The sequence below is a fragment of the Ambystoma mexicanum genome, chromosome 2p, assembly GCF_040938575.1.
Source record: "Ambystoma mexicanum isolate Mex_15411 chromosome 2p, UKY_AmexF1_1, whole genome shotgun sequence".
Classification (NCBI taxonomy): domain Eukaryota; kingdom Metazoa; phylum Chordata; class Amphibia; order Caudata; family Ambystomatidae; genus Ambystoma; species Ambystoma mexicanum.
In genome coordinates this window covers 446,474,737-446,500,087 of record NC_090923.1, presented here as the reverse complement: position 1 = coordinate 446,500,087, position 25,351 = coordinate 446,474,737, and the positions used below count along the sequence as shown (strand labels likewise).

Below are 25,351 nucleotides of genomic sequence, written 5' to 3'. Positions count from 1 at the left end.
CAGTGCTATGGTGTGCATGGTTCCCTGTTTGCCCATGTCATTGCTATTTGTTGTACCTTTGACACGTGCTTTCAGGGGGGGAGTCCATCTGCTTGTGGTTGCTGTCTCGTTCTGGTGGACTCTCTTCGGCTTAGGGATGATTGTGTGTTGGCCCTTCCTTTTTAAGGTCTGATATTTCCATGTGGTTGTGGTCTGGATGGGTGTTTTGTGCTGCCAGGGGTATCTAAGTGGGTTGGGGTTGGTTGTGTATTATACCCTTATTCTTTTTCAGCACCTTGTTTCTCTTTTGGTGTGTCCGCTTGCAGCTAGTTTCTGGACAAATGTACAGAAGAGTGTGGTGGGTTCTTATTCTGTGTTTGAGTGGTTCGGTTTTATCATTTGGCTTTTGGGATATATATAGAGTTGAGGTAGCCAAGCCTTTTCACATTTGGAGTAAATTAATTCTTCTGCCGTTGTTAAATGCCCTCTGCGACCATGCGCCTAGGAAATCCCACACCATTTTTAGTAGCTAAACTATGCATTTCCCTAATTCATCCTTGCTCATTTTTAAGATCGAGTGTACATTGAAAAGCCAGATTACAATCCGAGGTCTGTCACTGCATTGCAAGAATTCAGAATTTCAGCTTTTATAGATAATGTATAGGTGGAGTGGTCCTTGTATAATTCCATACAATCTTAAATGTGACCTTGGATTTTTGTGGCTGTAATCTTGTCACTTACTTGTGATAAGTTTTCAATTAGTCTGGAATCAGGTTTTTTCTCGTTTCACTGTTATTTGTATTAAAGGATGGTGTAATTTAATTTAAAGATTAAGAGTATATGAAAAGTAGATTAATAGGTAGACCTAACTTTTATATGCAAAGTTGTATTGTATGTTAATGTAGTTAATGGGAAGTAACTCTACTCCCTTTCGTTCCTATCCCTGGGCAAGTCATACAAATATAAAACATTTTCCATGCCACTGTGTCAAAGTGAGCAACGTAAATTATTGAACACTGCTGTAATATCGCAGTAAGGTACATTTATTTTGCCTCGGTTTCCTTTTCAAAGATAGGGTGTATTTCATTCCTTAGGTGTGCAAAACCACTCGATCTTACCTGTCATTTGTGTCCCCATAAACCCAAAAACGCATTGCAAGGTCAAGAGCTGCATCGCCAGCTCATAAAATAAAATCTATCTTTCCTGACAGCTACATTTTCGACAAACCCGAGGAAAACGGTGGGGACTTAAGAGGTGTCGCACTAGTTTGAAATACAAATCCACTATTTCCCGAATTTAAGTAGAAGAGCACACTGGCAGCAGTTCGAACACTCTGGCAGTGCTGCTGACAAGTATGGCGTTGCTTCTGGAACAGGAAAAGCATGCCTTTAGTGGGAAGATGCAAGGAAACGGAATTATTTAATAGGAGAGGGAATAATTCCTGGGTAAGAGGAAGATCGGTAGAGGGTGGCAGGTACTTTATATATTTAAATGGAAGTGGAGTGAATGGATATCTGATGAAGGTGGAGAATAAGTGCATCAGGACAAGACGTTTTGAAAATATTTAAGAAGAATGGGGAGGAGCACAGGGTGTTGTGGTGAGAAACCAAAGGCCAGGTTTTTTATTCTATTGATGTTTTGAATTTCTCATAACGCATTCTCACCCTAAGCGCAGGTGATCAGTGATGGCAGGTCAGAGGGGTGAAATGTACTAATGTTTGCACGATGAGACCGAACATAACATGAAATTGTAGATCGTAAGTTATCGACAAGGGGATTATTTGTTCCCCTAATTCCAAGTGATATCAACTACTCGGGCTTATACTATCACTTAGAACTTTCTCACTGGTAGCCTCCCAGCTGTTTGTTGTGCCAGGGCTAGTGCATGCTAAAAGCAGAGTTGTCCGTCTCAGTTGCAAGTTCGTGCCTTTCAAGCTCTATTTTCCATCCTGTGTGAATAATATAAAATCTCAATATGTATTGGGTCTACAATCACTGTTATTAATTGAGCAGTTTTCCTGATAATTGTTGCAGCTCAACTTTGAGGTTTTGCTGGATTCATTTCCCTCCCATAAATCCTCTTTGGAAATGCTGAAGTTCATACACATGAAGTGACTCGCTTAATCACACTTTTGCATTCCCATTGTGAGAGGTTTGTAGTTTTAATAGACAACTAACCCAAGTCGTGTTCTCGGTTTGTCACCACTTAATTATTTATGTAGGTTTTCTGTTATTCTCAAAAATATTGTTTGCATTCCACGGGTAATGTTCGCATTTCAAAAACATTCCCTCGTTTGTTTTTTTTTAAACGAATTTATTTAAAGCAAGGCAGGACAGGTTACAAGTAACATTGCATGGCAACTTTGCATATCATTTATAGTTTCTTCAGGTCCGTACTCTTCACCCCTCTCCCCTTATTCCCTCATTTTTTTACTCTTAAAAGATATTTACAGAAATCTATTCAACTAATAAAAGAGATGATCATGTTGACTAAGGTCTTTGGAGACAGCTGGTAAACGTGATGTGATGAGTACACAAATGAGTCCATCTGTGGATAAAGACCTATGAACAAAAACCTTTGAACCATCTGAGAATTAAAAGCGAGTGAATGTTCTTAATCACAAAGGAATGCTAGTAGGCTAATCGAGGATTATAAAACATGATGATCATGGCTAAGAAGTTTTTATAGGCCATAGAGTAATAAAGTAAGCTGCCACTGAACTAGAACGAAATATGACCCTTAGAAAAGGGAATGTTAGTCAGTAACATGTTTGTGTTTTTTCTTTTTCAGAGCTGGGCCTAACCGATGGTCAAGAACTTGCAGTAGCTGATGTCACCACCCCACAGACTGTGCTGTTCAAACTTCATTTTAGCACTTAACCCAAGGAGAATTTTTTCCACAATTTTAGACAAAAAGCACCGTTTTAAACTGAACACATTTGTGGACGCTATTGGGTAACTTAGCTTCTGTCCACAGTAGTTCTAGTTTTGCATTAAGTATGACTTTAAATGAATCACTCTACTCAACTGTGCTCTGTACAAAATATTTCTACGAGTGCTCCTCTATCCTAGATCATTTTAATTACAAAAAGGGGGGATCTCGAAAGTGAAAGTAGTTGCTCAGAAAACGCTTTTGTTTTTCCAAATATAAATATTGTGATGCAGGCCCTACCACCATGTAATTTGAATCCCTATGGTGTAAAGAGTCTATTTCTGAGGAGAATCGTTTTAGCAAAAATGTACAGCTCAAAGTATTTCTTTAAAATCCATGGTCATGTATATGACCCGCATTGTATGTTTGTTTTTTATTTAATATCATTTGAACAGACTGCCTATTAGAAGAAAAATTGTAAAGGTTTAATTTTGGAACCAGTTAAATCAAATGTTGTGGCCTGCAGATGAAAATATTTTTTTTTCTGTATATTTGGAGGTGTCACAGCTGTTTGTGCACGTTACTGCAGATTAAACCCTGCTAGTATTAAGTCACTTTGTACAAATGAGACCTTTGCCGTCCCTGGGTGTGTTTGGCGTATTTTCCAAGCTTGACAAGTTACATAACTCTTTAACCTTTTTCATTTTATGTTACTAGAACATGCATTGTTCAGTTGCCATTGTTCTCTGTTCATGACCCAGCCAGTTGAATTATCAGGCTTTGAATGGTTGGGTCTAGGGCAGGTCTGGAACAATGCATACCTTGAACCAACCCTGTTCTGGAGGCATTAAACAAGGAGAAAATGTTAATTGAACCAGCAAACCAAGGCAAAATCAGCCCGAACTGGTGCACACAGTTCAAGTGTTACATTTTTATAAAGTTGCTTAAGGCAGTGTCGATGCACTTTAAAGCATGAACGTTTATTTTTAAATCTTTGTCACAATGTGGTTAAAGCATTTATTAATAAAAATGTAACAACATTTTGCAGCTTGTTATAATTGCGTGTGTGTGTGTAAATGCAGATGCCGAACGGGTGCACAACCTTTCGTATGAGAGTTAAAATGTTGCTGCTAGACATTTTGGCACCACAAACTCTTGAACCAATATCGCATGGAAGTTTGAGCCATCCACTCAGAATTGTGGAGAACCCCTAGAAGAGGGTAAGGCAGCAATTCTGAGCCCTTGAATCTTGCTGCTCTAAAGTTGTTTTATGGGTTTTACTAAGCTATTCAAAAGAGTAACAGGGCGAAGAGCGCAGACAAATGTGTCATGCAGCATTAGGGGTAAATGTGACGGTGGCTCCAGGGTGCATGAGGAGGATTTGTGGGTGGGCGGATGATTGGCGGTTATGGGTGGCAGCAATGGGGATTGTGGATGGCTGCTTTGGGAATACCGGAGGCAACCTTGGGGCAAGGAGGGTGAGGGACGAGGTGGTGGCAGCAGTGACCAAAGCTAACTCCATCAGACCAATTATAAGGAGTGGTCAAGGTAGGCTAAAGACCAGTGGATTACCTTTTCATTTGAGGTGGGATTACTTCACCCTTTAACCAGTAAAATGATACAAAAGTGCAGTGGTCTGCCAGTTCCTCCAAACATCTATAGGGTGAGGTAGAATTTGTGGTGTTACTCATTGGGCACTGAAGCAGTACATAAACCTAATTGGTCACTGTTCTCCACGAGGGCCCATGCAATCACCTTCCAGACCCTCGTGCCACCTACTGACACTACCTCTACTGTAACCTCCATTGATAAAGAAGATGCATCTGCCAGCATCTCTGTGGATACTGAACGTTTGGGACCACATTGTTAGACATGGTACAGTGGAAAACACACTCCACTTCCGGGGACCCACAGCCAGTGGTAAGGACACTGCCACTGAGCAGGGCTGTGATGGGCTCCTGCCCATTTTCGTGATGAGGGCAACTGATGTAATCTCCTGTTCATGCATGCAGTAGCATTTCTAATGGATTCCTTCCTCCACGGATTCATTTATGATCAACATTCATCTATGATATCCCTAGACGCAGTGCAGCAGATGTTTGAAAACATTCCTGCTACCAGCGGGGACAGCGCGGCTCGGCCCAGCGCCTCCTCACACCACTGCACCAGACATGCCAGGGCCAGTATATATATCGAAGCACTGCATCCTGTGAGCTTCAAACATTGCAACGATGCCCCCTACTACATCCCTTTGCCAATGGGGAGAGAAACTGCCAAAAATGGAGGTGCGCGCCAAATCTGCAAAACTGTGCATGGTTCATAAATCACAAAAAGGCTGCATCACCCTGCCACACACAGGTAAAGTGGATGTCAAAACGGAACTCTCTGCAGGAGAATGCCAGTGGGTGCTGTCACCTGTCAAATGAAGCAAGGCCACATAAGGGCTAAAATCCGAAAATGCTTTAAAAATACAGTTTTCTTAATCATTGCAACCTTCAAAGTGCTGTTTTGGCGCTAATTAGTCATTTTCCCAATAAGCTATTGAAATGAAAAGTGGGCTGAAATCACAAATTCTCCAGTGCAGTCAGAGGAATCCAGGGCTCACTGCCTGACAGTTGCATAAGAAAACTAGATGTCAAACCCAGTTTAAATATTTCTTTTTCCAGAAGAAGTGCAAAATTCACCTGTTTAAAGCATTTTTCTGTGAAGGGCTTAATTCCTTTAAAGTGTCAAAATCATTATAAACTCTGTTCATTTTATATCTTTTAAATAAAAGATTGTAGGTGAATCTTACAGTAACTCAGTGGGAGTAACTGCTTAATTCTGATTGGACAGTGCCTAGCCTGGGAAAGCTGACACTTCAGTTGGCACTCCCTTGATACAGGAAGCCTTAATGGTTCCTGCAATGGAGCACAATAGACTTAATTAGACATTCGTCTTTTGGCTGAGCCAAGAACAAAGGACAGGCTGAGCAGGGACCTCTGCTGGGGATGGGCAGGATGCTTTCCTCAACACCCCACCCTGATCAAAGGGATCTGACAGCTGTTGTTTGTTGAAAGGAGAGAAAAAAAACTCTGTTCAAAGAAACTTTGATGTTTAAATATTTATTTGTGGTTAAGTTTGAAACTCTTTAACTGTGCAACCTAAAGCAGGATAAATCTGAAAATTGGTAGATGTTAACCTAAGTTCAGGCTTTTGCTTTGAAGACATTGATGAACCGTGTACCACGTGTACCACTTAAGGAACCAAAGTTACGGAAAAACTATCATTGTAGCAGAACTATTAATGTTGCAAGCCTACGATTGTATATACATGATCCAGTGATAAGCGCCCAGAGATGTACCGAATTAGAAATTATTAATCCAAACTGTTGTGATTAAAATTGATAAAATTCTATAGAATGAGACAGCTCGCACAGAGATGGGGATTGAATGTAAATATACCCCATCACATATGCAATGTCTATGTCTGATTTTATTAGGCATAATTTTAGAAACGTACATTTGTGCAAAAGTTAAGTTTTGGTCAAAATCAATGTGGGAGTTCCTAAATCCCATCGTAAAGATGACAGCTCTGTTCTGACTGCCAACTAAAACAAGGCAAGTGCCTGTGGCCACTCACAGCCGTGGGGGTGTTTTGAAATTCTGCCCACACCATAAAATTTGTGTTGTCACTTGGTAGCATAAATATAGGAACTTCACCACACATAGACACACGCTGCTTCCAGAACCCATCCAGATTTCCGCTTAGCGTCTTGTTCCTGACTTCTTAATCTTGTCCAGAACTCTCCACCTTGCAGCTGACTCCAGATTTATTTGTACAATCCAGACTTTAGCATTGCTGAACTCTTGCTAGCTAGACCCAAATTCAACCATCCAAAGCTTAAGGGGGTTTAATACTGATTCAGCTTGACTTGCTGCCATTAAGGCTTGCTGCTGAAACTTGCATCCTGCTATCTACCGTGTCCAGTGACCAGAAGGGCCCATCCAAATCCAGTTGAGGTGCCGTCCAAAATTGACCAGAACCGCCCTGCTGATCCAATCCCGCCAGAGGTGCCCTGCTGCCGGTAGACCTGCCCCGATCCGGTGACCAGAACCCTGATGGTCCAATTTTAATTACAAGGGACTGTAAGTATCAATAGGAAGAACAGTGACCATAGTGTATTTGCATTGTCTTATCCCAATCTCAACCTATCCCATCTTTAATGTCAGAACCCTAGAATTGTCAGAACACTTCTTGCGCTGAGTTTTCTCTCATCTGTGTTACAAAACCATCTGTCATTAGTGATTTTGAGTAACTAAAGTAAATCCCAGAAAGAAAGAGTATTCACCACGTGAAGGGTTACACTGGCCACGTAACTGTGGAAATTCATGTGTGGCATTCTCTTTTTCACAGTCATAAATGTAGTATAATCAAACCAATCTGTCATTCTTAAAACCGAATTTCTGTTTTCATTTTGGTGCCTGTTTTGCAAAAAACGCTTCTCGTTTAAAACCCCCATAACTACTTCAATTTTATAGATGGAAACGAAATTTCAACTCTCACTGATACCCAAGACCCTTAGCTACATCCACTGCATGACATTTTAGCAAAAGTTCACACGTGTTGTTTTCCATTGAAAGTGCTTCTGCAAGCCCATCCTGATCTAAAGTGTGTACTGTTGTTTAGCTGGTAGCTCATGTTTGTTAGGACCTGTTTAATGTTGCTTTCCTAAGAATCTTTCTCAATTTAAGCATTTTTGCATCCTTTTGCATTGTCACAAAGCCATTTTCACATGTCATTTTAAAAGGGTTCATTATTTTCTCTCTCGTTGGGGGAGGGAAGATTGCATTTAAACTCTAGACACTCTTTCATTCCTGAATGCCTGCTGTATACTGACATCTGTGTATGATTGCTCATTTGTGCCTTAAAGAACTTTGCAGGGGAAATATTAACCTAAATGCTATCTGTTCACCAACCAAGGCTGTTGTTCTTCCTGTGTTCTATATTCTTCATTATTATAAGTGAATTCAGTTGCTTGACTTAAATTCTGAATTGTATTGTCACTGCTTGGTGATTGCTGCCCCACATAAATATATATTAAAATGTATGTGTGATTTGAATATTAAATAGGTAAATCAATATTTACCTTTACAAACTAGCCTGATTCCTGGTCCACTGTTACCTGGGGGATATTTTGAGACGGGTGTGATATGAGTGGTATATCATTCAAAATATTCAACTTATAGATACAAACAAGTGTTTCATTGCGCACTACATGCTAGGCGAGACCTGGGGGTGTGCCTGATTGAAATCCTTAACAGTTTGGGGGCTCATGCCGGGATTCTGAATTTGAGATACCACCCGTGAATGTCTAACAGCATACTGGCCTGCAGGGTACAAACACCTTGCTAGGTTGGGGTACTGTGCTACACTGTACAAGCACCTCTCAAAATAAATACTCCAAAAATCGGGCCTGTTTGTAAAAGTAAATTAACCCTGAAATAAGTAATAAGGAAATAGATATTTCTAAAATGGTGATCCCAGTAGAAATTAATATTACTAGGGAACACTCCCTGCACAAACTGTTTGGCAGGGGTGAGTGGCCAGAACAGAATGAGCCGATCTGGCTACAAGAAATCAAAGAACAGGTCAATGCCATAGACCTAGATACATGGCAGGACAAGGGCCCATTACACAAAGCGCTTAGTGAACTGTATATGGCCCCAAAAATAAGAGGAGCAGTGTAAAATTGACAAAATAGCGGCCTACCTGTACCTCCACATAGGAATAATACAGGAAAAGCATCCAGAAAACATAGTTTTGGCAAAGAAGCAAGGGGAAACACTACAGAAAATCCAAACTAATCTGGACTCTGCAGAGCAAAGGCTACTGAAGAGCCAAGAATCAGAGACAGAAGCTAGGCAATACTTAACAAAACTAAAGGGAGATCTGGCTCTCTTACAGCAAAAGAATGCAGAGCAAGACGCCCAAATAAAGGCCCTGAAAGATGAGCGTCAGGAAAGGGTTGGCTCGTTACAACAGAAATTGGCACAACAATTACATTTTAATAGAGCCTGCGCAGAGCAGGTAGTCACTTTACAAAACCACCTAGAGATCTTGAAAGAGGGAAACATTAAATTAATTCTTAAAGATTTAGAATCTCAAGCAGAATTTGATGAGGAGCACCAGAAGTCCAGCACATTTAAAAAACAGAGGGGCGACCTGGCTGAACACAGGGGCACTCTAAGTCAGGAGAGGGACGCCTTAGGCCAGGAAGTCAGCCAATTAAAAACGAAGTTTGAGGAAAGAAAGCTGGCCCTCCAGGAGCTCATATAGGTAAAAACCAAATATGAGAAGCTACTAGAGCACACCAGGCGGGTGGAGGATGCTCTGGAAAAGAACAGTCGGACTAATAATGACAAAACTCAGGAGGTGAGTCTCCTGCAACACAAATTGGCCCAGTATTTCCAAACCAGGCAGGAAGCACAGAGACAATGAGGCTCTCTGTGACAAGAATGATAGGCTCCACAAACAGATAGCCATGCAAGAGCAAATCATTGAGACTAGTAAGGCCTTAAAAGGAGCAAAAGAGTCAGATTTTGGCATGTCACTAGGGAATAGTGGCTGAAAGGGAAGAGGTAGGTAGGGACAGAGAAACCCCTGAGCATAACATCAGGACCCCTGCAATCGGGGACTCTAACCCCTTCAGTACCATCGACTCTGCCGCCTTCATGTCCACTGGCTCATATGAACCAAGGGCCACAGCGGTGGTAGACTTCAGCAGAATTGGCAACCTGGGACTGACAGATCAGCGCCTCCCAGAAATGGATGGGCAGGCGTCTCTGTACAGTTTCCCAAATGTTAGGGCTAGCCTCTCTGATCAGGAAGATTCCTGTGAGGGGAGAATCAGGGAATTGGAGCCTCAAAACATCCCGCCTACCAAAGGATCAGTCTGTCAAGTTTGGTGGGGGAACTCCAGGAAAGTAGGCCCACAGAGAGTATCTTAAAGACCTCTTCCCAGCTAGGGCAGTGGGGGTACTCAGCCAATCCTGGCAGCAGGGGAGAGTCAGAAGACTCTTCTGAGTGCCACCAGCATCAAGAAACTAGGCCTCCACATTCTGCCAGCCATTCTCAAGCTTGCAGAATCACGGAGAGCCTAGAGGATCAGATAGCCACCTCCTGCAGCAGTGCCTCTGACTCAGAGGATGAGTCGACACAGGTGATTAAGACTAAAAAGGCCATCAAAATTAAGAGGGCTCTACTAAAAGATCCCCTGAAACAGATCAAGGCCATTAGGAGTGTTGTAACTCCCTATCACAAAAATGGCAAATATTCCGTTTGGGAGCACCTTGAGTTATACGAGCAAATGATGGATACTTTCCATCTGAAAGATAGCCAGAAGTATCCAATATGTCATATGGAAATTTTCCCCCGAATACTCCAGCCTACAGGATGGCCATCTTAAAACATTTGTCTGTACATAGGAACCCCTAAGAGGCCCGCAAGGCGGCCTACAATCTGCAGGGTGGGGAAGACCAGGCCCCACAAGAATTTGTGCAAGAACTAAAACATGCCTTTGCGCAAACCACCAGGAGGGTGTGCACAGACAGTAGGAAGTTCATGAATACCTTCTTACATACACTCCCTAAATACATCCTGACCCAGCTGGTGAGGGACTTTCACGAGAAGAAATCACTAGACTGGGTCATTGAACAGGCGACATGTATTTATGAAGTGCAGAAACCGGTAGAGAATAAAAATACAAATAAAAACCCCAAACCAGCCAACACCCCTGCTGCTGCTGAAGTGGCGGAGGTGAAGGTTGCCCCCATGTTAGATCTGGAGATGGGGGGCCTAAAAATATTCCTGTACAGAATCCATCTGCTAACCAAAGAACCAGAAGGCCCTCGGGCCAATCCCAAACAGTTAGTCAGGGAGGTAACCCCACAAATGGGACCCCTAACTTCCCTGATTATATAAGCCCCCGTTACAAGGGCAACAGACCCATCCTGGGGTATGTGTGGACTCCCCCAGCCCAAGGGGTGGGGGTCCAACCAGGTAGCTTACAGCCCAGGAAACTTCCCTCCTAACTTTCCCCAGGAGGGCAGTAATCCCCCAAATGCCGGGTTGAGCTTCTTTCCCCAGTACCCGCCAAACTTCAACCCCCAAAACAACCCTTCTTTCTTTCCCCACTTTCCTGAGCCCAGACAGCCCAATCCGGGAGAGGGGAGGCCAAGGGTGGAGGGTTACCAGAACTATCCCAACCAAGGGTATTATGGGTTTAGTGATCGTTACCCTTCCCGTGATCCACATAGGATGGAACAGAGACCCCCGTACCAGCAAGAGTGGGTGTCCCAACTGGAGCGCCAGGTCCAGAATTTGTCACAGGATCTGGGTTGTATGTTGAGGGCTCAGCAAAACCCTCAGATGAGCATGACGGTTCAGAACTCCACAAATCAAGGGTCTGGTACAAGGGAGGAGGCACAGGTGGAAGGAGGGTGTAAAGCCTAAGAGGAAGCTTCATTCCCCATTTGTGAAAAGCCCCTGGAAACCCAGGAACCGGAACCAAAATCTCCTGCCCCCCGAAAGTCTGCAACCTAAGGAACTGAGGGTGGGTAGGAGAAATAAAGGACCTAAAAAGACCCATTTTGTGGTGCAGGTTAGTGTCTTCCAATTTGAAGGAGAGGGGGTCCTCAGAGGACTCTGGGAAAATGATCTTCTTCTTCAGGGATGGGGAACTCCTCCCAAAGAAAATTGGGCCTCGAGAGATTCTAATCAAGACTGGGTAAATCTGGGGACTGAGTTAGAACTGCCCACCATTGAACTCCAGAATGATCAGCCAGAAAGCCACCATGTCCAAACATTTTCTGGTGATGGCCTCCAAAAAGGGGGGCGGGGGGTGGCCCAGAATCTGAACCATGGGAGCCCAGAACTCCCCCAATATCCAACTGCCACATTTTCTTTTACAGATTCCCAAGCTCCCACACCGAATCCTGCCCAAACTACCCATGTTTCAGAATCAAGAGTCAAGAAGTTAGATTGTGTAAACAAGGTCCTCTGGACCCAGACTAACCGACCAATAAAATTAAAACATAGCGTTAACCATGTTAGTCTAAATGGCACATGCCACATGGTTGAACAAAAACAGGATCACATTGAATTCCACTTTCGAAACAACAAAATCCCTTAAATGCTAATTGCAGTAGGACAACAAACTGGTGATGGGCAGTCCTCTCTATTTCTGAAAATCAACCTTCCTTCCAGTCTTCAGTGGCATTCCACACTGGAAGGAAATGCTCTGAAATTCTATACCAATTTACAATCAGAAAATCCCACTTCCATGGTCCAAAATGATGAGAAACCAGCCCAAAGCTTGGCTGACATTCAGAAGATTGGAGAACCTATTCAGTTAAATGAGGGGAAGGACTCTGTTTTCGCCCGAGTGTGCGTGAACAACGGTAAGAGCTTCATCAGCGAAGCCATGTTCCGAAAACTCACAAAAGATCCAGCCGTTCCCACATTTAAATTGATAGACAAATGGGAAATGGACCTGGAAACTCCCAATTCAAAACATCTCCTGCCCAGGAGGTGTATGCTCAAAATGTCCATAGGCAACAAGGGCATAGTCCATATTTGTTGTGTCGTGCGAGATGTCCCCGCCGCGTTTTATTTAGGCAGTGACATTCTCAATCGCTTTGCCATTACTTTGGACCTAATAAACTTCAAAGCCTGGTCCCGATTAGCGGGTTATCCCATGGACTTTGATGATCCAGAGAAAGCATTTCAGTCAGCTCAACTGCTGCCATATGCAGTTGAACTTCAGATTGGAGAGGAAGTCACCATCCCAGAAAGGACCCGACTATTCCCACTTGAAGTAAAAATTAAGAGGACAGAAACTGCAAAATCCTGACGCATATGTTCACCTCAATGTTCATCTCCAACAGCAAGGGTTGGGGTTAAACCCAACACCACTAGTCAATACATAACACACCATTCCAATAGTGTTGGATAACAGCGACCTTAGGAGTATCACTCTGGCACCATTATTGGAATGGCGGTTGATGACTGACATTTTTCCATAGATTTAGGTAATGAACTGATAGGACCAATCCCCAATGACTGTTTTGACAGCGATGACGACAATGACACAACACCAGACAGGATCTTCACCCGGCATGGGGGGAACTTCCTGGTGTACTCTTCCTGCCCTTATGGTAAGGAAGAGGTGACCTGTGACTTCAGGGTGGATGAGGTGATCTTTCAAGTCCACCAGGACTGCCTGCCCCACCTGAAGCCATCAGCCCAAGTCAGCATTGTAACCAGGGACTTCTCCACCCAGCTGGAGGAAGTCGCTGCAATAGCCAAACCAGAAGTCTTTCCGGGCTTCAGGCAGATGTTTGAAGAGAAAGTCAACCTAGCTGATGCTTGTGACACTCTGGAGCTAAAGCAAAAATTGAAACAAGTTTTCTTAGATTTTCAAGATCTCTTTACGTTGGACTCATACGACTGTGGTCGCACCGAAATCCATACAACTCCTCCCACGGACCCTGGTATGACTTCAGTGTTTGTGAAGCAATACCGCTAGCCTCTCGCATCCATGGAGTCCCTCGCAGAAATAATTAAAGACCTTGAGTCCCGTGGGATAACTCTTCCAGTCCACAGCACCTTCAATAATCCGGTGCTGGGGATTTTGAAACCAAACGGCCAGTGGATACTCTGTGCTGACCTAAGGGAGCTGAACAAACTGGTCCACACTTCCCGATGGCCTCTTCCCTACATTGACCAAGGGCTGGCCCAGATCCAGGGGTAAAAGGTATACACTGCCATTGACCTGACCAATGGGTACTGGACCGTACCTGTCAGTAGGGAGGACCAATGCATGCCTTCTGGGGGCAGCAGCAAACTTGGACCCGGACTCACTTTGGATACATCAACTCTGGCAATTAATTTAATATCTTCTTGCATAAGGCCATGCCCGACTTGGGTGAAAGGGGTAACCTGGCCTATGTAAAGGATGCTCTGATCAAAAGCTGCTCAACTGTGGAGGAACACATAGCGGAGATCCGTTATGTTCTGACACAGTTGAGGGCTGCCGGAGCAAAACTATCTTTCCAAAAAGCACAGTGGTGCAGGACCCGTGTCAATTTCCTGGGGCATGAGATATCTCTTGAGGGTCTCTGTCCCCAGGAAAAGAAAGTGGAAGCACTCCTGAAACTAAAAGACCCCACAACTCTGCATGGGCTAAGGAGCCTCCTTGGACTGACTAATTACAGCAGAAAGTTCATTGAGGATTACGCAGAGGGGTCACAAGACCCCTGATCCATCTGTTTAAGGGGGGGGGTCAAGTGGGAGTGGGGTCCAGAACAAGCCAAGGCAGTCAAACCACTCAAAAGAAGCCTCTCACAAGCACCTTGCCTAGCTTACCCTGTCAAAAACAAGGAGTTCTTCTTGGAGACAGGGTTCTCAAATACATGCTTGACTGCAGTATTATACCAAAAGCATGACAAGGTCAATAGTCATCTCCTATGCGAGTAAGACTTGATCCTCTGTGGAGGAAAAATTCAACTATTGTGAGAAGGCACTCCTGTCAACGGTGTGGGCATTGAAGAATTGCCACCCATTCATCCATGGGGAACACATCATAGTGGAGACTCCACACCAGGCTCTGCAATATCTTCAAAGTGACAGAATCCGGGCTGGAAATGTGAGTAATTCCCGAATTACTTCTTGGATTCTGTCAATGCAAGACTTTCCTGTGGAGGTCAGATATGGCCAAAACAAGAAGAGTCCCTGCGTGCAAGGTCTGGCTGACTTGCATGATTCTGCCAGAGAAAACTGTCTCGAGGACAAAAGTCTTAAAATCAAGGACAACATGGAGGCGTACCTTAATTTCCCACACAAAGTCTATGAATAATACAAGTGTGAGGGAATGCCCACTGTCTATGTGGATGATATGATATGGCATTTATAACGCGCCTATACACAAGTGTTTCAAGGCGCGACGAGGAAAGGGGGGACAGACAACGATCCTACTAGGCCAAGTGTCATTCAGATCACGCAAGTGCATGGGAAGGGGGAAAAAGGAAGAGTGCGCAGGGGAAGGGAGCGGAAAAAGTGGAATAAATAAGAAAATAAATAAACAGCCAGCTATTGGCAAGTAAGTGCAGACAAAAGTGCTGGTAGGGGGACTGTAGGGATACAGAACGGTCCCCAGGTGCAGGGGTTGCCAGGGAGGCAGTGCAAGTGGGAAATTGGCGGGGCATGAGCCAGAGATCAGAAGGGTGGCCAGGTAACCGAGCAGTTTCAGTCAGGAAATCAGCAGGGGAGAGGGGGAGAGAAAGCCGAGGCAAAGAGGAAAGTTTTGAGGTGCTTCCGGAACCGGAAATGGTTCTCCTCGAGTTTCAGGGAGGCGGGAAGGCTGTTCCATAGAGAGATGGGTGCTCCTACCATTTTGACAACAACGGTGAAAAGTAATTGGTGGTCGGCGTGGGGAATGGATGGGTGAATGATGCCCCAGAACCCTCTGCTGGGTACAAAATCGGTCCCCGTAGTAGTCAAGTGGCAGAGCTGATCGCTGTCCATCAAGCCATCCTCACTGCTGTCCAACACCAACTCCACGAACTGGTCATAATCACTGATTCAGATTATGTACTGAATGGGTTCGTGGAGCACCTGGTTAATTGGAAAACCAGAGGCATGCTATGTGCCAACAACAAACCACTAAAACATGGAAAACTAATACAGAATATTGATGATCTGGTCACCTCTAGTGGGATGATCATCTACTGGAAAAAGATCAAGGGTCATTCTAGAGTAGAGGGACCAGACAAGACTGGAAATGACTTAGCTGATCAGCTGCCCAAAACCGGAGCCATCCAAGGGGATCTACTTGAGATCGAGTCCCTGTTGGGGGAAATCCAGGTCACTGCTATCACTAGGTCCCAGACAAATGCTCACAATGAACTCTCAACTGCCCAGTGGAGTAAGGAGAACCAAGATGCTGATTTGATTACGGCTCAAAAAGGGGATCCAATAATTGGTAAGTTTTATCAACTCATTGAGGACCCTGAGAACTTTCCCCTGACGGATACCGATTGCATTGGGAAAGAGGACCTCAGAGTGTTGATGAAATGTCCAAAAATATTCTGAATCCAAGACGGTTTGTTGGTGAGGAGATCCATATCTGGCTGTGACCAGTGGGTGGTCCCTACCTCATTCCAAAGCCTGATGCTAAGTCACGCCCATGTTGCGGCCACAGGCGGTCATCGGGGGTATCATACGACATTAGAGATCTTGCAAGAGGCTGCATGCTAGCCACACATGGGGCAGGACCTCGACCAATACTTGAAGGGGTGTCTTGTGTGTGCACAATTTAAGCCAACATCACTCGCACACACCGTGCTCCCCTCCAAAAGAGGGGGATGACACTGCCTTGGTCAGATTTGCAAGTCGATTTAATCGGGCCCGTGATTCACTCCTCTAGGGGGAACAAGTACATGTTAACCGTAACATGCTTGTTTACTAAATGGGTGGAATGTCTCCCGGCCCCAAATTGCAAGGCAGAAACAGCAGCTGCCCTAATGATCAATCCATCATCTCGCGTTTTGGACTACCCCAAGGATTGAGTCAGACCGAGGTAGTCCCTTCACCAGAGAAGTGATGACAAAGATGTGAAAAAGGAAATTACACATTGCTTACCACTAGTCCTCTAGTGGTGGAGTTGCGAGGTACAATAAAACTATTGTGAGCATATTAAAAAAGTTTGTGACAGACTCTGGGCCAAGTTGGGATATTCGATTACCCCTTGTCCTGATGGCCATCAGATCTACCCCTACTTCTCCAGCATTGGATCTTTCATGGATTCACATGCTTAGAATATTCCTCGTCGTCAGACTGGGACCCCTCGGTACACATATATAGCCTTTTCCTATAGGAAAACTTCCGACACTTGTGTCCTATCTACGTCCTTTTAGGACCCACCTACGCATGCTCCGTAGGCCGTCCCAGTATAAGAGGCCCGCCCCCGCGGCTCCCCTTCAGATTTCAACCGTCTCCAAAGTAGTGGGATCTCCTCGCGTTGTCTTACTATTTTGTACAAGGTTGTATACCTGGAGTTGGAGTTAGAGGAAAATGTCCTCCACGTCAGGAAAAGCGCTGTTCCGTCCATGCGCGACGTGCGGCTTGAAAAAAGTTTACGAGGGGGACGGACATATGGATTGTATATATTGCCTCCACCCTCATCATTCGGCGGATAACTGCGACATATGCAAAGGGTTTTCTCAAAAAACCCTCAAAGACCGGAGTCGACGGCTGGTGGCATGGCTGAATGATGGAGCGGGGGCATACCCCCCTTCGGAGGTAGGCTCCACACAATCGGCGAAAACATCACGCCGCGCTACCTCGTCGGAACCACCAGCGAAGAAATCTCGACCGACGGAAAAAGAGTCATCTGGGAGTCACTCAGTTAGAGACTCCTCGTCAAAGAAATCATCTTCATCAAAAAAGCATGAAAAGGAAAGGAAAATCCTCCTCGGGCGATCATGATAGATCGACCACGAGTCGAGTAAAAGCAGGCCAAGTGTGGAAAAGGCGGGACCGCCTAAACCACCTGCTAAGTCACCGTCGTCGACGGCGGTCCAGTCATCGGCCTCCACCCTGCCACTAACGCAAGTGGCATCCACCGTCCCACCGACAACGGTGGCGACGATGGCCTCATCGGCGGGGGTTCTACAGGAGGCCTGGAGGCCTGAAGTTTTTGATCCGATCCCCCCGGATACTTTACTGCAAGAACAGGCTGTGTCGCTGTCCTCGGAAGACGAGAACGAGAGAATAGCTGGCCCAGCAGACCTAGGGCTACGAGTGGCTGACAAGTTGTCGACGAGGGGATCCGGTATACCGGTATCTGCCCCTCTTCTCAATCCTCAATCTGTTTTGTCATTGGAAATTCTGTCCACGCTTCAGTCCTTGCTACAGTCGTTGGACCAGAGACTACCTCAGGCAAACCTGCCACAGTCACCCGTCGACGAGCCGGTCCCGTCCACCGACGCACCTACGCACGCCAATCTCAGCACTGGCACAAGAGGAAGGTGAGCTGCCAGATTCGGAGTCTGACAGGGGAGCCATGTCGGTTATCTCATCATCCCCCTCCAGGGATCCAACCTGGGAGTCAGAGGTGGAGTTGGAAACCCCTAGAAGCCCAGCTCACCCGTCCCCTCCCGACGACATTGCATCATTCCATTCTATGATGGAGAAGGCGTGCAAAGAATTTGGTTTGTCCCAGGAAGAACAGAAAAAGGACTGTTTTTTGTTCAACCACATGGGTAAGAGAAGGTGGTCTGTGTTCTCAATACCAATACTAGACCACGTATGGAAGGAGGGGTTGCAGACAATGCGTCACCCTTTTTCAGAGCCGGCAGTGAAAGGACGCCTCGAGAAAAAATTTAAGGCTCCAGAGTCTACCCCCAGGTGTTTATCCTCCCAACCAACGCCAGACTCGGTGGTGTCGGCGGCGGCGGCGGCGAGGAAGGCGAAGGCCCAGCACAAGTGCACGACTCCACCTGAAAATGAAGCGAGACGCCAGGATGCCTTTGGCAAAAAAGTGCTATCCGTGGGAGCAACCACAGTAAAGGCCGCAAACTCTCTGGCGATTGTAGCCAGATACGACAGGGAGATGTGGCACAGGCTAGCTCCGTTGCTTGATCATCTTCCGGAAGAGCATAGGAAAGCAGCGATGTTACTTGTCCGAGAGGGTGAGGAAGCCTCAAATCACGCAATAAACATTGCGGTGGACCTCGCTGAGTCAGGCTTCAAGCAAGTCAATAATGGGGTCGTATTATGACGACAGTCATGGCTTAAGTGTACCTACTTCAGACCAGAGGTACAATACAAAGTTTTAGATATGCCCTTTGAGGGAGACCTTCTTTTCGGTGAGAAGGTGGACGAAGCCCTAAAGGGAATGAAGGAGGACTCGGACACGGCACGTTCATTGGGTGCCCTCCAGAGTGGCCGAAGCTACAAGTCTTTTCGTCCCTTTAGAGGAGCTTCAGGTAATTCCAGATTCTCTGCGTCTGGAGACAGATCCTTTGGCAGATCGGCTTACCCCTCCCAGGGATACAGACGTGCTTCCCAAACGGCAAACCGACGCCGTAACTTCCAGACGTCCAGGAAAAGACCATCATATCCGTCGTCGTCGAGAGACAAGCAAAATAAAGATCAGCAGTGGCATACAACGCACCGTTCTGGGGGGAAGAGTGTCAGCATATGTCGACGAATGGGAACGAATAACGACGGATCAATGGGTGCTGGACACTATAAGAAACGGACACTCTCTACAAGTCAAACACAGCCCTCCGCACATTCCACCTGCGTTCACCGCTCATTCCCATCTGAAGATACTGCAACAAGAGGTAACACTCATGTTAGCAAAGGGCGTGATAGAATTAGTTCCAACATCACAGAGAGGTCAAGGAGTCTACTCAAGATATTTCGTCGTAAAAAAGCCAAACGGCAAGTGGCGTCCCATTTTAGACTTACGCGATCTCAACAAGTCTTTAAAGAGCCTTAAATTCAAGATGCTCACTCTGCAGGAAGTGATCCGCGCCGTTCAAGAGGGGGATTTTCTAGCGGCCCTGGATTTACAGGACGCTTACTTCCATATTCCAATGCGTCGGAAACACAAGAAATTCCTGAGATTTGTAATAGGGCGGACTCACTACCAGTTCACGGTTCTTCCCTTTGGGCTCAAGACCTCCCCCAGAATGTTCACGAAATGCCTGGCTCCAGTGGCGGCCTGGCTAAGGAAGCAAGGCCACCATGTATACCCATACCTCGATGACTGGCTGGTAAGGGGATCCTCCCCAGCGTCGACCAACACAAGTTTACAAGCCACCATGCAGCTTCTACAACAGCTGGGATTCGCCATAAACTTCGAAAAATCCTCTCTGCGGCCATCAAGAACGCTGGTATTCCTGGGGGCACAGTTCGAGACCCAGTTAGGGCTAGTGAAACCGTCTCTCGACAGAACCTCTAGACTCAATCAGCAAGCGAGCCGACTACAGCGAGACACCAGGCTCTCAGTGAGAAAATACGTTTCGGTCCTAGGGGCCATGGCATCCTGCATCCATCTGGTGGAAAACTGTCGCCTATTCATGAGGCCAGTCCAGGAATTCCTCGCGGACCGATGGACGCAGGCTAAAGGATGGTGGTCAGACAAGATAACCATCGACGACGACAAGCTGCTTCGGACCCTTCAGTGGTGGCAGAGTTTCCACAATCTGAACAACGGTGTACCCCTACAGGAACCGGAGTTTCAGCGAACCATAGTCACGGATGCGTCCCTAACCGGATGGGGAGCTCACATGGGTGCTCTCCAAACGCAAGGTCGCTGGTCTCCAACTGAGTCACTCCTACACATAAACGTGTTAGAGCTCAGAGCAGTACGATGGGCCGTGAAGGCATTCCTACCACACATCAAGGGTTTGCGAGTACGAGTACTGACCAACAATACAACGGCCATGTTTTATCTGAGGAAACAAGGAGGGACGCGATCAAGAACTCTTTCCATAGAAGCCCAGAAAACATGGCATTGGGCATTAAAGCACGACATTTCCATCGTGGCTCACCACCTCCCAGGAGTGAGGAACTCCCAAGCAGACTCCCTCAGCAGAAGCATGGCCCAGATACATGATTGGGAAATGGACACAGTTCACCTGATGAAAGTGTTCGAGAAATGGGGTCACCTCCCTCTGGACGCCTTCGCGACCAAAGACAACAAGAAATGCGAGCAATTCGCAAGCAGATGGCCTCAAGAGGGTTCCATGGGGGAGGCATTCTCCTTCCCATGAACGGACATGTTCCTTTATGCTTTTCCCCCGTTACCCCTCATACGGAGGACAATACAGTGGATACGCAGATACAATTGCCGGGTAATTCTAGTGGCACCATACTGGCCAAGGCAACCGTGGTTCTCCGACCTGTTTCACCTGTCGCTGGAACATCCCATAGCGTTTCCGAGAGTCCCGAAACTACTATCCCGGGACAAAGGCACGGTGTGGCATCACGACCCGGACAGTCTCAACCTTGCAGCCTGGCTCCTGACTTTTCGGAGTTTGGTGCTTTAGACGTTTCGGAGGATTGTCAAAAAATTCTGCAGGCGTCTCGAGCCCCTTCTACAAACAAATCTTACTCCTATAAGTGGCGGAGGTTCTGTGAATGGTGTAGAGGACAACAAGGCCTACAACCGTTGTTGGTGACGCCGGAACAAGTTCTACCTTACCTGCTCCTCTTGGCGGAGAAGGGGTTATCCTTCACATCGATAAAGGTGCACCTGGCGGCCATCTCAAGGTTCACGAGGAAGAGGCAGTCTCCTCTATTTAGTGACAGACTTGTGAAACACTTCATGAGGGGTTTATTTCGAGTTTTTCCCCGGTAAAACGTTTCCCCCCAACTTGGAGTCTCAACACAGTGCTGGCAGGCTTAATGAAACCGCCTTTTGAGCCTATGGCCACGTCCGACATAAAATTCATTTCGTGGAAGTTGGCATTCTTGATTGCTATCACATCAGCTAGGAGAATCTCGGAACTGCAAGCGCTGGTCGTAGACCCGCCATACCTAAGATTCTTTAAGGACAAAGTGGTCCTGGCAACTAATCCTACGTTCGTCCCAAAAGTTCCGACAGTGTATCACAAACACTCGTCCATTGTTCTCCCTACTTTCTTCGCCACACCATCATCGACAGCAGAAAAAGCTCTTCATACCCTGGACGTTAAGAGGGCTCTGAAATTTTACCTACATCGTACACAGGAACTCAGGTCTACTCGACAACTGTTCATCGCATATGGTCCGTCGACGAGAGGAAAAGCAATCTCTAAACAGGGATTGGCTCGATGGGTCTCATCGACGATTACGTTTTGTCACTCCAAGGCCGGAAGGCCACTGCAAGGACATCCTAGAGCCCATTCTACAAGATCAATGTCCTCCTCAGCAGCTTTATGGGCAGGAATTCCGCTGACGGACATATGCCAAGCTGCGGCATGGTCAGTGCCCCACACATTTACCCGCCACTACTGCCTTGCCAGGCAGCATGCGGACGAGGTGCAGATGGGAAGAGCTGTCCTGCGCCATCTGTTTCAGTAAGGTAAGCTCCACGCTGTGGAGAATCTGTTTTCTTCCTTTTTGATGACAGTATACTTTATGTGGTTAAGGTTATATGAGTTAACTTATTCCTAATGTACATATGCATTGTGTAGTATGGTGAGGGTATATTACCTTACATTCTCACCGCCGTCTCAAGTGTTACTGCTATACAATCTATTCTAAGCATGTGAATCCATGAAAGATCCAATGCTGGAGAAGGGAATAGTTTCTTACCTGTAACTCCATTTCTCCAGCATTGGTATCTTTCATGGATTCACATGCGCCAGCCAACCTCCCCGGAATGCAATGTATTTGATTGATAAGTTTAACCCTTCCTACTTTGGAGGGGCCGAAATCTGAAGGGGAGCCGCGGGGGCGGCCTCTTATACTGGGACGGCCTCCGGAGCATGCGTAGGCGGGTCCTAAAAGGACGTAGACAGGACACAAGTGTCGGAAGTTTTCCTATAGGAAAAGGCTATATATGTGTACCGAGGGGTCCCAGTCTGACGACGGGGAATATTCTAAGCATGTGAATCCATGAAAGATACCAATGCTGGAGAAATGGAGTTACAGGTAAGAAACTATTCCCTTCTGCAACAAAAATGTCTCCATTTGAGCTGATGACTGGACGAAGGATGGTGCTACCCCAGCATCTGCTCTACAGAACACAAGAGCTGACATTGATAAATGCTTCCACAACTCATGAGTATGTTGAGAAACTGAGAAAACACCTTCAACATGCTTCTGCGTATGCTCAGCGGAATCTAGAAAGATCTACAGACAGTATGAAGACCCACTATGACCTTAAGACAACCAAAAAGGAATATCAAGTAGGAGACGGGGTCTACTTATACAATTTCCAAATGAACCAAATTTCTCCAAGGTTGGCAGGGCCCTTTTGAAATTGTGGACAGAAACTCACCAGTCGCCTACAGAATCCGCATCCCCAAGGGAAATTTGACAGATGGGGAAGACAAGTTGGTCCACATAAACCAGCTAAAGAGTTGCCATCCGAGGCATGCTTTGTGGCAAATGGAAGAGCCTACCGGAAACCCAGAGGGAGAAATCCAGAGATCTAAAAAAACTATTAAATGTTTATTGATTACGTGCGAGGAAAGTGTTAAGACCATCATTGAATATAGTTGGGGGAATATTGTCAATGGTTATTAAATGCATACATCCGCCCCACTACACCCCTCGGGGAACAGTAGTGGGGAAAGTTCCATAACCGTGCTATGTTCCATTTTCTAGTACTGGAACTAAATCCACCTAAGCACTAAGGGGGACCTCCTCAGGGACGGGGAGGAAAACCCCAAGAGATCTGGAGTGTCGCTCCATACTTTCAACCAGAACCAGCGAGGAGAGCGTGTCGCATCCATCGCTGACGGGAGAAGCAAACAGATTTCTTCACATGGACCAAAAAGAAAAAAAAAATCCCACGTGCCCAACTCTCCCACGACTGGACGTCACGCTGAAGTCGAGCAGGGTTATGTGTGGGATATTTCAACCCATACCAATGCGCTCTACTACATCCCTTTGCCAATGGGGGAGAGAAACTGCCAAAAATGGAGGTGCTAACCCCTGTGCGCGCCAAATCTGCAAAATTGCGCATGGTTCATAAATCACAAAAAGGCTTCATCACCCTGCCACACACAGGCAAATGGATGTTCAAACAGAACTCCCTGCAGGAGAATTCCAGTGGGTGCTGTCACCCGTCACATGAAGCAAGGCCACATAAGGGCTAAAATCCAAAAATGCTTTTAAAATCCAGTTTTCCTAATCCATTGCAACCTTCAAAGTGCTGTTTTGGTGCTAATTTCAGTCATTTTCCCAGTGAGCTATTGAAATGAAAAGTGGGTTGAAATCACAAATTCTCCAGTGTAGTCAGAGGAATCCAGGCCTCACTGCCTGACAGCTGCATAAGAAAACTAGTTTAAATGTGTATTTTTCCTGAAGAAGTGCAAAATTCGCCTGTTTAAAGCATTTTTCGAAATCCCTTAGAAACACTGTTCATTTTATAGCTTTTAAATAAAAGATTGTAGGTGAATCTTACAGTAACCCAGTGGAAGTAACTGCTTAATTCTGATTGGACAGTGCCTAGCCTGGGAAAGCTGACACTTCAGTTGGCACTCCCTTGATACAGGAAGCCTTAATGGTTCCTTCATATGGAGCACAATAGACTTCATTAGACATTTGTCTTTTGGCTAAGCCAAGAACAAAGGACAGGCTGAGCAGGGACCTCTGCTGGGGATGGGCAGGATTCTTCCCTCTACACCCCACCCTGATCAAAGGAATATGACAGCTGTTGTTTGTTGAAAGGAGAGAAAAAACTCTGTTCAAAGAAACGTTGATGTTTAAATCTTTATTTGTGGTTAAGTTTGAAACTCTTTAACTGTGCAACCTAAAGAACGATAAATCTGAAAATTGGTAAATGTTAACCTAAGTTCAGTCTTTTGCTTTGAAGACATTGTTGAACCCTGTACCACTTAAGAAACCAAAGTTATGCGGAAACCATCATTGTAGCAGAACTATTAATGTTGCAAGCCTAAGATTGTATATACATGATCCAGTGATAAGCGCCCAGAGATGTACCGAATTGGAAATTATTCATCTAAACTTTTGTGATTAAAATGAATAGAATGAGAAAGACAGCTCACTCAGAGATGGGGATTGAATGTAAATATAACCCATCACATATGCAATGTATATGTCCGATTTTATTAGGAGACATTATTTTAGAAATGTACATTTGTGCAAAAGTTACGTTTTTGTCAAAATCAATGTGCGAGTTCCTAAATCCCATCGTAAAGATGACAGCTCTGTTCTGACTGCCAACCAAAACAAGGCAAGTGCCTGTGGCCACTCACAGCCATGGGGGTGTGTTTTGAAATTCTGCCCACACCATAAAATGTATGATGTCACTTGGTTGCATAAATATAGGAACTTCACCACACATGGACACACACTGCTTCCAGAACCCATCCAGATTTCCGTGCAGCGTCTTTTTCCTGACTTCATCTTGTCCAGAACTCTTTACCTTGCATCTAATCCAGATTACTTTGTAGAATCCAGACTTTAGCATTGCTGAACTCTTTGCTAAGTAGACCCAAATTCAACCATCCCAAACTTAAGGGGATTTAATACTGATTTAGGTTGGCTTGCTACCATTAGGGCTTGCTGCTGAAACTTGCATCTTGCTATCTACCGTGTCCAGTGACCAGAAGGACCCATCGAAATCCAGTTGAGGTGCCATCCAAAATTGACCAGAACCGCCCTGCTGATCCAATCCCGCCAGAGGTGCCTTGCTGCCGGTAGACCTGACCTGATCCCATGACCAGAACCCAGACTGTCCAATTTTAATTACAAGGATCTGTAAGTATCAAT

The 25,351-nt window shown here is 45.6% G+C and overlaps 1 protein-coding gene across 6 annotated transcripts in view; it reads left to right on the top strand.

The window, feature by feature from the left end:
- UBA3 (ubiquitin like modifier activating enzyme 3) overlaps positions 1-3,891 on the top strand; it is a 1,318,404-nt gene extending 1,314,513 nt beyond the window's left edge. For all 6 annotated transcript variants that reach the window (XM_069643803.1, XM_069643802.1, XM_069643804.1 and 3 more), the window contains one exon: positions 2,771-3,891. In XM_069643803.1, coding sequence (XP_069499904.1) covers positions 2,771-2,859 — 89 coding nt within the window. In that variant the 3' untranslated portion in view covers positions 2,860-3,891. The remainder of the gene's footprint in view (positions 1-2,770) is intronic.
- The last annotated feature ends 21,460 nt before the right edge of the window (positions 3,892-25,351 follow it).